Source organism: Myotis brandtii, unplaced genomic scaffold (genome assembly GCF_000412655.1).
Source record: "Myotis brandtii unplaced genomic scaffold, ASM41265v1 scaffold187, whole genome shotgun sequence".
NCBI classification, from domain to species: domain Eukaryota; kingdom Metazoa; phylum Chordata; class Mammalia; order Chiroptera; family Vespertilionidae; genus Myotis; species Myotis brandtii.
In genome coordinates, this window is record NW_005356944.1 from 1,926,976 (window position 1) to 1,939,609 (window position 12,634).

General features: G+C 43.8%; 1 protein-coding gene across 1 annotated transcript in view; it reads left to right on the forward strand.

The window, feature by feature from the left end:
• PACS1 (phosphofurin acidic cluster sorting protein 1) overlaps positions 1 to 12,634 on the forward strand; it is a 54,369-nt gene that overhangs the window by 20,624 nt on the left and 21,111 nt on the right. Inside the window, exons 5-9 of the mRNA XM_014538216.1 lie at positions 6,048 to 6,137; positions 7,239 to 7,364; positions 9,804 to 9,948; positions 10,217 to 10,308; positions 10,402 to 10,482. Coding sequence (XP_014393702.1) covers positions 6,048 to 6,137; positions 7,239 to 7,364; positions 9,804 to 9,948; positions 10,217 to 10,308; positions 10,402 to 10,482 — 534 coding nt within the window. The remainder of the gene's footprint in view (positions 1 to 6,047; positions 6,138 to 7,238; positions 7,365 to 9,803; positions 9,949 to 10,216; positions 10,309 to 10,401; positions 10,483 to 12,634) is intronic.

Below are 12,634 nucleotides of genomic sequence, written 5' to 3' on the forward strand. Positions count from 1 at the left end.
GCCCCCCAACCCTCTCTGGCCTTCCCACTGCAGTTTGACAATCAGTTTGAGGCAGCTCTGCCTCTGTATCTATTATTGTTCAAAAGTTTGTAATGGTCTTTATTATCCATGAATGAGTGAGATCATGTGGTATTTTTCCTTCATTGACTGGCTTATTTCACTTAGCATAATGCTCTCCAGTTCCATCCATGCTGTTGCAAATGGTAAGAATTCCTTCTTTTTTACAGCAGCATAGTATTCCATTGTGTAGATGTACCACAGTTTTCTAATCCATTCATCTGCTGATGGGTCCTCTAATTTTTAAGAGTTTAAAAAGATACTGAGACTGAAGAGTTTAAAATTATTGTAGTAGAAAGAAAGAGACAATAAACATAATAAATAAAAAACTTATATCCAGGCTTTCCTTGAACTTTAATCCATTCTTAAAAACATTTGGATGGTAGAAGTCTATCTTCCATTATTTAAATGGGAAAAATAGCAATGCATTTTCAGACATCTAAAACCTCAGCCTAGCCCTGACCGGTTTGGCTCAGTGGATAGAGTGTCGGCCTGCGGACTCAAGGGTCCCAGGTTCGATTCCGGTCAAGGACATGTATCTTGGTTGCGGGCACATCCCCAGTAGGGAGTGTGCAGAAGGCAGCTAATCGATGTTTCTCTCTCGTCGATGTTTCAAACTCTCTATCCCTCTCCCTTTCTCTCTGTGGAAAATCAATAAAATATTTTAAAACAAAATAAAACCTCAGCCTATTTCCTGAAATACCACTAGAGCACTTTTTTTTTTCCCCACTACAGCACTCTTAAATATCTGTATGACAATCCACTGAGAATAGTTTTATTTAAAAAAGAAGAATTTAAAACACCAGTGATGCCCTGGTCGGGTAACTCAGTTGGTTAGAGTGTCATCCCCTTATGCCAAGATTGTGGGTTCAATCCCTAGGCAGGACACATACAAGAATCAACCAGTGAATGCATAAATACGTGGAACAACAAATTAATGTTTCTCTGTCTGTCTCTCCAAAATCAATAAAATTTTTAAAAAATTAAATAAAAATAAAACACCAGTGACTTAATTTTTAATATATTAATACTCATTAATGGGTATTTTTATGTGCTGTAAGTAATGGTCCTATAGTATCAGATATAAATTGTTTTGCTTCTATACTGCAAATGAAGGTATACTATTATATAGATTTTAAATGAGACATAAAGATACTAAAGATAATTTTTAAATTGGACCCAATTTGGTATCCCAGGCACCTGGAAGAAGCGAGTATTGGGACCCATGAAGGGCTTAGTCTTTGGAGAGGGTGGGAAAGATGGAAGCAAAAATGCATCACGCTTTAAAAGTGCCAGAGCCGACCTGACCAGTTTGGCTCAGTGGATAGAGCGTCGGCCTGTGGACTGAAGGGTCCCGGGTTCGATTCCAGTCAAGGGCATGTACCTTGGTTGCGGGCATATCCCCAGTGTGGGGTGTGCAGGAGGCAGCTGATAGATGTTTCTAACTCTCTATCCCTCTCTCTTCCTTGCTGTAAAAAAATCAATAAAATATATTTTAAAAATAAAAAAAAATAAAAGTACCAGAGCCATGACTGCACTGTACCCTACGTCCTGTTACCTGCATATGCAATTCACTTTAACAGGTTTGCAATCCAGATAATGCATTTAGGATAGAAATGTTTATAGCACATATTTGGATAGTGATGATAATGCGGACTGCTGCTATTGGAAGGTGATATGTTCTGTTGGGGAAATAAGTAAATCATATAAGAGAAAGAGGATGGAGCATGCAGAGTGAGAGTGGGGGGTTACAAATTATAGTTTATATGTGTTGGTCAAGGTAGGCCTCATTGAGAAGACTTTGAAGGACGTGAGGAAGGGAGCCATGCAGATATCTGGAGGAAGAGCATTCCAAGCAGAGGCAAACGCCATGACAGGACTCTAAGGCAGGAGTGTGTCTGGGCTGCTTGTGTTTGGCATGTCTGGCAGAATCAAGAAGAAGGAGGGGGAGGCCAGTGAGGGTGGGGAGAAGTGAGAGCTGTAGGAGATGAGGTTGAACAGGGAGGGGAAGAGGGTGTGTGCAGATTATTGCAAGGACTCTGGCTTTCATTCTGTGTGAATTGGAGGGTTTTGCTTGAACCGATTCGCTTGAACAGAAAAGTGATAAGACCACTCTGGCTGCTGTGTGGAGAGTAGACTGAAAGAGGAGCCAGGAGGACCAGTTAATAGGCTACAACAGTGATTCTGAAGAGGTGGCAGAATTTTTGAGTAAGCAACTGGTAGGGTGAAAATGCCACTAGGTAAGATGGGGAAGACTGTGGTGCAACCGGTTTGGAGGGAAAGTCCAAATTTCAGGTTATCATATTATGTTTGAGATGCCTATTAAACATCCAGGAGGAGATATCGAAAAGAGAGTCGAATGTATGAGTTTAGAGTTCAGGAAAGAGATGTGGGGGAGAGAAGTCATTTGGAGAGTCATCGACGTATTTGAGACCATAAGTTAGATCATCGGGAGTGGAGTGCATATAAAGGAGAGGACAGGTCTAAGGATTGAGGTGCCAGGCACCCCAATATTAAAAAGTCATGGGGAAGAAGGACCTGAAACCAAGAAAGAGCAGCAAGAGGGTAAGAGGAAATCCAGGCGAGTGGCGTTCTGGAAGCCAAGTGAAGGAAGTGTTGCTGACGCAGAGGGTGATGGGCTCTGTCAAAGCTGCAGATAGGTTCAGGAAGGTGAGAACAGAGCGTCAGTTCCTCCAGTGGAGGTTAGCCGAGACCTTGTCAGTGGCAGTTTTCGGTGGAATGGTGGTATAAGAAGGCTGACTGGGATGCATTCAAGAGGAAATGGGAGAAGCCTTCAAGACAGCAAAAATAGACAACTCTTGAGTTTGCTATAAAAGGAAAGTGAGGTAGGGGTGGTAGTCAGCAGGGCATGTGGGGACAAGAGAGGACTTAAAAAAAAAAGAAATAGTGGCATGTTATTGTTAAGGGAAATGATTCAGAATAGAGAAGAAAGTTGATTATGTAGGCGAGGAAAGAATGGCTAGAACAGTCTGAGTAGGTGAGAAGGGATGAGATCCAAGGAGGACGATTGACAGGACAGGAGCAGGGGTTCATCTGTGTCCCAGGAGGGAGGAGGGTGTGAGTACAAAGGTGGTCAGGAAGTGGGTGGGTGTGGCGGGAGCTGTGGGAGCGCTTTTCCTGGTTTTCAGTTTTCTCAGGAATCAAGGTTATTGGCTTAGAAAATGGAAGGACTTGGGAGAATGCAGTGTGATTGCAGGGCAGCATGAAGATTCGGGGTCATAAATTTAAAGTCAGAACAGTTAGCCTGATTATAGGATTCTCTCCAGGCATGTTCAGCTGGTGCAGTTGGAATTAAACAGGGTTGTAATTTACCAAATGAGTACTCAGAACAATAGCAGGCAAAGGAGTTAAGGGCATGGGCAAGGACATGCCTATAAAGATTGATGATGGCATGGAAGCTGGGTAACGAGGAAAGCAGGAACAACAGGGACATGACGGGGAATGAACGGATGGGAGGATCAATGGATTGTAGGCTTTGGTGAGTTTGAAGGATTATCATTGTTGACAAACTAGAGAGAATGAGCTGAAAAGATAGGAAGTGCCAATAGAGAGTGAGTGGGATGCATAAAACTGAGATTAAATATTGCTTATAATATGATCATGTGAGTGAGTGAGTGAGTGAGATAGTGAGTGACTAGGACAAGTTTGAGGACAAGATCATTGGAAGAGAAGAACTTGGGATTTAGAGGTCAGGCTGTTGGAAAGATCATATGTATATTGAAATCATAGAGTTATGACTGGAGTAGTGTTGGGGAGAGAAACAGTGAGTGAGGAGCCACAATCACGACATGAGCAGGAATGACTGGCAGTTCTAGGTGACAGCAACAGCAAGGAATAGAGGATAATATAGTCTTATGACATCAGTTCAAAGGGGGAGTTTTTAGGGAGGTGGAAGGGAGAACGTTCTGTAGCTGGTGATGAGCAAGAGGATACCTGCGCCACCTCCATGCCCAGTGGTAGGTGGGTTGTGGGAGAAGAGCAGCCACCATCTGAGAGGGCTACCAGGAAGCAGGGTCTTCAGGCGCACACACACCAGTTCTAACAACTAGAAATACCTCCAGATCATGCCAGATGTCTTCTACCCCTGGCAGAAATATATGTAAACCACATTTTGGCTTATCTCAGCATTTCTGAGATTCATTTTACAGAGATTTCTTAAAAGCCTAAATAAACTCAGGTGAAAACTTTGTCAAGATTCTTGTTTGTAATAGAGGTTTCTACAAAAAGCATTGTTTAACAGATAAAGCAGTTTCCTTTATTATTTTAATTGGTATAATGCTATTCTAATTACAAAATATTGTAAAATGCATTTTATTTTTAAAAATTAGCAATGGATAAGAAACCTAAAAGTAAAAAATAAAAATTTTAATTTCTAAAGGAAAAAATAGCAGAATATCTGCTCCGATACAGCAGAATAACTTCACAACCTTGGAGTAGGCAAAGATTTCTCAGCTGGGACCCAGAATGCATTGAGCATAAGAGAAAAAAATAAATAAAGTTGACTAGATCAGAATTAAATAATTCATCAAATTATTATTAAGAAAATGAATAGGCAAAATATTTACAGTACGTATATCTGACAATGTCATGTATAAGTTTAAAAACTTACAACTTAATGACAAGATAAGCAACCTGGGCAAAGACATTTGATGAAATACGTACTTCATAAGTGGAAATTTACAAATGAGCAATAAACTAATGAAAACGTTCTCAATATTGTTACTTGCCAGGGAAATGCAAATTCCAACCCGTGATATTCCACTGAGCGCATCCATTAGAATCCATGAATCAACTTTACCGAGTGCTAATGAAGCTGTGGGGCTGCTGGAGTGGAACTCAGTCTGGCGGTTTCTCATAAAGTTAAACATGCATCTCCCTGAGACCCAGCAATTCCTCTCTTAAACGTTTGCCCAAGAAAAAGCAAAACACGTCCCCACAGACTTGTACAAGAACAGTAGCTTTAGCCGTAATACCCCAAACTAGAAACAACCCAAATGTGAATATTCGGCAGCAGGAGAATCGGAAACAGTGTGGTACCCATGTTCCTAGAACAGAATTCTACTTAGTTATAAAAAGGAATGAATGGTACACGCAACAACCTGTATTGACCTCAAATGCATTATGTTGGGCAGAAGAAGCCCTTGCAGAATAGTGTATACTGATGGTTGCATTTCTGTGAAATTTTAGAACAGACCAAGCTAATCTTTTGTGAAGGAAATCAGAGCAGTACCTGCCTCTGGGAGGGGTGCAAGATTGGGAAGGTTCAGAGGGATTTTCCAGAGCAATAGAAGTGTTCTACATCTTGATACGGATGTAGGTTACACAGTGTGTGCATCTGTCCACTCATCAGTCTGGGCACTTCACTGTGTTCAGATCAGACCTCAACTTTAAAAAATCGTTTATAGAAATTTACTGGCATTCCTCAGATCCTCCTGCGTAACTATATTATTTTTTTAGAGCTAAAAACACTGCAGTGTCTAATACAGTTGAAGTTGGAGGGGGAGGGAGGGCTAAAAGGAAAGTTTCCTGGAAAAAAAAATATAGGTGGGCTGAAACCTGAAAGACAAGTTGATTTGCTGTGTACAGAAGCCTGAAAGAGCATCTGAGAAGAGAAAAAAACCACACAGACAGGACAGTGCTGCTGAAGTGTCAATTAGAGAGGAAGAGGCAGGCTAAGGTGAGCGTGGAGAGGTCACTCCACACCCTGGGAGACTGGTACCTGCTCGCCTCTTCCTCCAGAGTATTGGGAAAACTCAAATGCAATAACAAACCATTTTAATGTGAAAACCCTTTGTAAACATACAGTACAGTAACAACATACAGTATACCTTATGGTGGTGGTGCCTTAATTCTAATACAACAAAGACTGATAAGAGTGTAGAGTTTTTTAAAGTTGTTTGCAAACATAGTGTTTCTTTTAGTCCGATTTTTAGTGACATGGCTTTGACTTAGTTTTTTCTTGGTTTCAGGGTTCAAAAAGGATTCTTCGCTCCAATGAGATCATCCTTCCATCCAGTGGACTGGTGGAAACAGAACTCCAGTTAACCTTCTCCCTTCAGGTGAGAATCTGCTCACTAAATATGCCATGTCCAGTCCTAGTCCCTAGACAGCCCTCTAATCAGGAAACCGTTTTATCCAAGAGCAGACATAGCCTCATGAATGAAAGTCACCCAGTGAACTAGCCGTAGCAGGAATGGATTAAAGTCACCCAGAGCTCCCATGGCTAGCCTGGAGGGCCAAAGCAGTCACTTAGCCAGCCACGCACAATAAAGATGCCAAAACCCAGATGGGCTGCTGAAAAATACACCGTGTCTCATTCTTCTCTTTCCTTTGCTTAGATAAGGCTGTGAGCTCACCTGTCCTACCACGCTCTGCCCCATCACCTCTTAGTGATCCACAGCACACGACCATTTTGCCCTCATCTTGTAATCTCCATCCATTCCCTTCTCCTCCTTATGTCTGTCTTTCATCATAATCCCAGTAGGCCAAATTGAATGCATGGAGAAAACACCTGAGCATATGGCAAGGAAAGAGGCAGTTTACTGAATATGTGCTCTCTGCCAGGCACTGCTGTAGACAGTGGAGACTCGGCAGTGAAAAAGACAGGCAAGATAGTCACCAGAGAACAAGATAATTTCCAATGAGGAGAGGACAGTGAAGGAGAGGAAACTGGGTAATGGGCTAGAGAAGGATTGGGTGGTGGGAGGAGGAGGAGGAGGAAGTATTTGAGCTGAGAGCTGGATATTAGGAAACCGCCAGTCACAGGATGACGGGGGGCAGAAGGAACTGTAAGTACAAACTGTGAAGGCCCTAAGTGAGGCACAGGTTTTGCATGGTCATGCATTTTGAAGCTCTGTTATTAGGTATATAAACATGTGGGAGTAAGTCTTCTTAATGAATTGACCCCTTTTTCATCAAGTGGTCTTCTCTTTGGTCTATTTTTGTTCTTTTGGACTGCAGAGCTGCAGAGTGGAAGCCAGACACCAAGCAGAATCAGACCCCCAGCAACAATTCAATGACACTTCCTTCACCCCATCACTCCCCTGTGAACAGACAGGAGATGGGGAAGCACAGAAAGATGTGTGCCCTCTAGCAGGACCGATCCCACCAAGGACCCAGTTGCTCATTAATCATGCTTGACTCTATTTTGTACTTGGCAGTATCCTCACTTCCTGAAGCGAGATGCCAACAAACTGCAGATCATGCTGCAAAGGAGAAAGCGTTACAAGAACCGGACTATCTTGGGCTATAAGACCCTGGCCGTGGGACTCATCAACATGGCAGAGGTGAGAGGAACACAGTCTCCAGACGGTCGGCCTTTAAACCATTGTCTGAGAGACACACCAGGCCCAGCCATGAAAGCCCAGCAAGTGATTTTCCCAGCCTGCTGGCGGGTGTTTCATTTGATAAGTTAATTCTTATATTGGAAATGCAGGCTATACCTCTTTTTTCAAGTACTTTCTCCTACACATCAAGTTCTTTCTTTAACTTAAAAAAATTTCAAACTTACAGAAAAGTTGTAAGAATATAAAAGGAATTCTCATATACCCTTTACCCAGATTCTCCAGTGTTAACATATTACCACATTTGCCTTATTTTCCTCTATGTATATATTTATGCATATTTTCTTTTCTGAACCATTGCGAGTAAGTTGCAGACATGATGCCCCATTGCACATTAATATTGCTCTATGTTAATGTCCTAAGTTATGTGAACACCACACCTTCATGAAGATCAGGACAATGTCACTGATACAAGGTTATCATCTAACTCACAGTCCCCATTCCGATGCTTCAGTAACATCCTTTCTAGGCCCAGGATTAAACCTAGGATTATGTGTTGCATTTGGTTGTCATGTCTCTTTAGTCTCCTTCAACTACAACAGGCCATGTCTTTCATGCCCTTAACATTTTTTAAGGGCATTTCATGCTCCTCATTTGGATTTGTCTGATGCTTTCTGAAGATTAGGTTCAGATTATGTATTTTTTGTCAGTATTACCATAGAATTAATGCTGTGTTCTTCTAGTGATTTGTCCCATTACTGGTGATGTTAACTTTTATTGCTTGATTAAAATGGTGTCTGCCAAGATTTCCAATATAAAGCTAGTAAGTATTCCGTATTTACCAATTTAGAAAATATTTTATAGGGAAATATTTTGAGACTATGGATCAATCTTTTTCACCAACTGGTTTGAGCATCTGTGATTCTTGCCTGAATCAGTTACTGCATTGAAAGTTGCAGAGAGTGAATTTCTAACCCCACCATTCCTTCTGTATTATTAGTTGGCTTTCTGTTATAAGATGGAGCTTTCCTTCCTTCCCCATTTTATTGATTGATTCATTTATTTGAATCAGTAATGGACATGGGTTCCTGCTTTATGGTGAAGTCTAATCTGCTACTATCATTATTTACTTTGATGCTCAAATTATTTCAAATTTGGCCAGTGGGAGCCCCTTCTGGCTAGCTCCTATATCCTTTTTTTTTAAATATATATTTGTATTGATTTCAGAGAGGAAGGGAGAGAGAGATAGAAGCATCAATGATGAGAATCATCGATCAGCTACTTCCTACACACTCCACACTGGGGATCAAGCCAGCAACCCGGGCATGTGCCTCAACTGGGAATCAAACTGTGACCTCCTGGTTCATAGGTCAATGCTCAACCACTGAGCCACGCCGGCCAGGCTATCCTTTTTTATTCTTCACATACTTCTTTACTTTCTGATATAAAGTATTAAGCTCATCTTGTACTTTTCCTGAAGCAGCCTTGGAATGAACTGATCCTCTGAAGAGCCTGGTTCCTTTTAGTGGAATATGGCATTTAGAAACCAAGATGTGGGTACTAGGAGTGCTCATTTTCCCAGCTGGGGTATCACCGCTTCTAAACAGAGGCAGGAAATGTATGTACATATATGCATATGCACATATGTATCCCATCTACATCTACCTATCTGATCATAAGCCTACATTCCAATCAATTCCAATCCAGCACCATAGGCCTTATTCTAGCCTTTTCATATTTCTGATTACCTCTCCAGCAGTGAGAAACAGGCTCCTATGACCCTTGGTGTGCTTGCTCACTTGTGCAGTTCCCCTCCATGCCAGGCAGATCCTCTCAGCTCTGGCGGAGGGGAAGCAGAAGGGGGCCACAAATCAGTTCTCAAACTTATTTCTGTACTTTAGTGCATTAAATAGGGGAAAATGTGGCCATAATAAATAGAACATGTGGGATAGTCCCGCCCATCTTTCTGTCCTCTTCAGGTTTGGTATCAATACGAGGGACTGGGGGCAGTGCAGGGATCTGGATGCCGCATTCCCAGCTGTGTCATGCCCTTTCGTTTTCTCCTGTACTGTAGGTCCTTTTCCTCATTGTGAGGTGACCACCACCTGCAGGCTGGCCCCACCCAACCTGGAGAACTAGTTTCTCTGTGAAGAACCTAAGCTAGAATGTTGTCCTAGACTTTGGCAGCCATTTTCAATCTCAGGCCCTGATTTTTATCTTTAAGCACATGGTCTGACTGGTGGTTGGCACTTCCAGAGACCGTTTTAAAATAAGCCCTTGACAGGAATAGGAAAGTAGCCATGCATTGGAAGATAGTGAGAAAGGAAATGTATTAGCAGAATGCCATTCCCGTTGGCTTGCATATCCACTTGGGTTTATGGAAATGGACACCTCTGCGGACCCCTCCGCAGTCAGGCGTTTCCATTGCCGCTGTGACCTCAGGTGATGCAGCACCCTAACGAAGGCGCACTGGTGCTGGGCCTGCACAGCAACGTGAAGGACGTCTCGGTGCCTGTGGCAGAAATAAAGATCTACTCCCTGTCCAGCCAGCCCATTGACCATGAAGGAATCAAATCCAAGCTGTCTGGTAAGATGTTTGCAGTGTCTGGAGACCCTGTGGATCAAGAAGGAGCCCATCACCTGATCTCCATGTGGGGAAGTTGAATGAGATAGCGCCTAAAATGTCCCTAGGAAGGAGAAGTTTAGAGATCCCTGAAAATATAATGTGGCCTACCATGGCTGTGGCCCTCCTCCACCCCTGCCATATTTCCATCCTCGGAGAGCCATGATTCCGCCAGTCTCGTGGGCCAGACCTTCCCATTGCGAGGTTTTCTTACTGAGGTGTCTGTTTCCAGATCGTTCTCCTGATATTGACAATTATTCTGAGGAAGAGGAAGAGAGTTTCTCTTCAGAACAGGAAGGCAGTGATGACCCACTGCACGGGCAGGTAACTTTCCACAGCCCCTCACAGGCAGTGTCTGAGAAGCAAGGCCAGACTTCCTGGGGTTTCCCAACCTCATTTTATCCTCTCCCAACCTAGGACCTGTTCTATGAAGATGAGGATCTACGGAAAGTAAAGAAGACCCGGAGGAAACTCACCTCAACCTCTGCCATCACAAGGGTGAGCCTCCAAGGTCTGGGGAATGTTTGAGCTGAGATTTTCAATTGATGGCGGGGGGCTGAGAGGGTCTACTCAAGGTTTTAAAGCCTGAACATGACCACCCCCTCAAGGTTCTGATATACCCCTGTGCACTGCCTCCTCCACCACCTAAGTAAGAATCATGGTTGTAACAGTTGTCTTAGGATAGAAAAAAGGTTGAGAACTGTTGTTTGAAATTTTGGAACAGGTAATGCTTCCTCCAGGAGCAGAACATCGCAGACACCCCACCTCCCCTCCCAGGGGATGGCTGGTTCACATTATGTACTGTCCACTTCATGGAGAAAGCCAGTCCTCTCTAGGAGTATCACCGTTTTTAGTCATTTGTTGGATTTACCCAGAACTAATTGGCTAGTACTTAGAACTGTGGACTTGAAAAGGTTTAATTGCATTAGATACAGTTCCTACCTTAATGGGTCCATAACCTTAGAGACAAATTATATTCTCCTGCATAAGATTTCCTCAGGAGTCACTATTTTTGGTGAAATTAGAGTCCTGAAACACTTAATATCTGAATTTCTAGATTAACTTTGATGATGGAGTTCTGTGCGAAAAGGTGGGAGCGGCAAAAGTGTTAGGAGCTTGTTAGAAGAGAATTTCAGTTTCATTTTTCCCCAGAGGCTTCCTGATTCTCTTTAGTGCAGACCTAGTCTAGGGATCCCAGGAGCAGAGATTCCCATCACCTTCAGGGGTGACATAAATGTGGGCCAGACCTTCCAGATGGGTTGTTGTATCTGAGCCTGGCATTCCACCCAGAACGACACTGTCATCTCCAATCCTCCTGAGGTACCACTTCCATGTGAGGCCTCAAGACTGTGGCCTTGGCTCCCCTGCGGAATAATGACTAGAGAGAGTGAACCGGTTTCATAGTCCTCATGGCTGGTCCTTGATTGACTCTCCAAAGTAGCGGGGGGCACGTCACCAGAGCCACTGTCCTCTGAGAGTGGGCGAGGCTAGAGGGTGGCTCTCTGATGTAGTTCCTTCTGCTAGGCTTCCCCTTTTCCTGCTCTGTAACCACAGAAGCCCTATTTTCTTCCCACAGGGTGCCCCCTGGAGCTTTAGAAACCACCTCTTCCTGTGGTCGCCATAGCTTCCCTGCTACAGGGCCAGGGTTCAGTGCTCCTCTTAACACCATCCACTCCCCCACAGGCCTTTGTTATTAGCTGCAGGCACTTCAGTCAGATTTCCAGAGGCGTGGTAATTGTTCTTTAGTTTCTGTCTCCTTTTGTGCACATGCTTGATTCTCTCCCTTCCAAGAACATTTTGTTCTAGACACGAATCGACCTGCTGTTCTCTTGAGGTGTCTTATACTCTGTCACTGTGAACTCAGGTTTTCTCTCTGCTGTGAATGACCTTTCCTCCTTTGGAAGCCCTGCCCTTTCTTGAAGGCGTAGCTCAGTCTTATTTGCAAGTTGGTCTTTTCCATCCCCTAATAGTGAGACTGTCATTCAGGCAGGAAGTACTTATGGCCACAGGGTAGGCATTGTGCCCAGAGTTGAGGACAGAGAGATAAGGAGGGCCAGTCCATGCCATCAAGGAGCTCACAGTGTCTAGTGACACAAACACACCTAACCTGCTCAGTGGGATGGGTGCCAGAGGATAGAGCTTTGTGTAAGGGATAGAGGTGGCCAGAGGCAAATGTGACCAACTCTGAGCAGGAGGGCTCCAGGGAGGAGAAGCTGAGATGTGGGTTTCTCAGGATAAATAGAACTTTGCCAAGTGGATTTGGGTGTTCAGTCAAGGCAGAAGATACCAGTAGAGAGGCCCAGCTCTTCACAGAACTGTAAGCAGTTAGTTTCCACTTGAATATGGGGTTGAGGGGTTGAGGGGTGACATGAGGCTAGAGACAGACAGAACTAGCCCTCAGGGCAGACATTGGTTTGACACTTAATCTCTGTCCCCTAGGCAGTACGGGCCCACTAAGACCTCCAGGTCGGAGAGTAACATGATTAGATCTGCATTTGGAATGGTCACTGGATTTTGGAGCGGACAGACTGGAAAGTGGCTGGACACGGGCAGGTGCCTGCTGAAGGCTGATGCAATGATCCCAGGGAGGCAAGGAGAAAGGCCTGGAGGAAAGCAGTGTGTTGCAGATGGAGAGAGGGTAGCAGTTAAG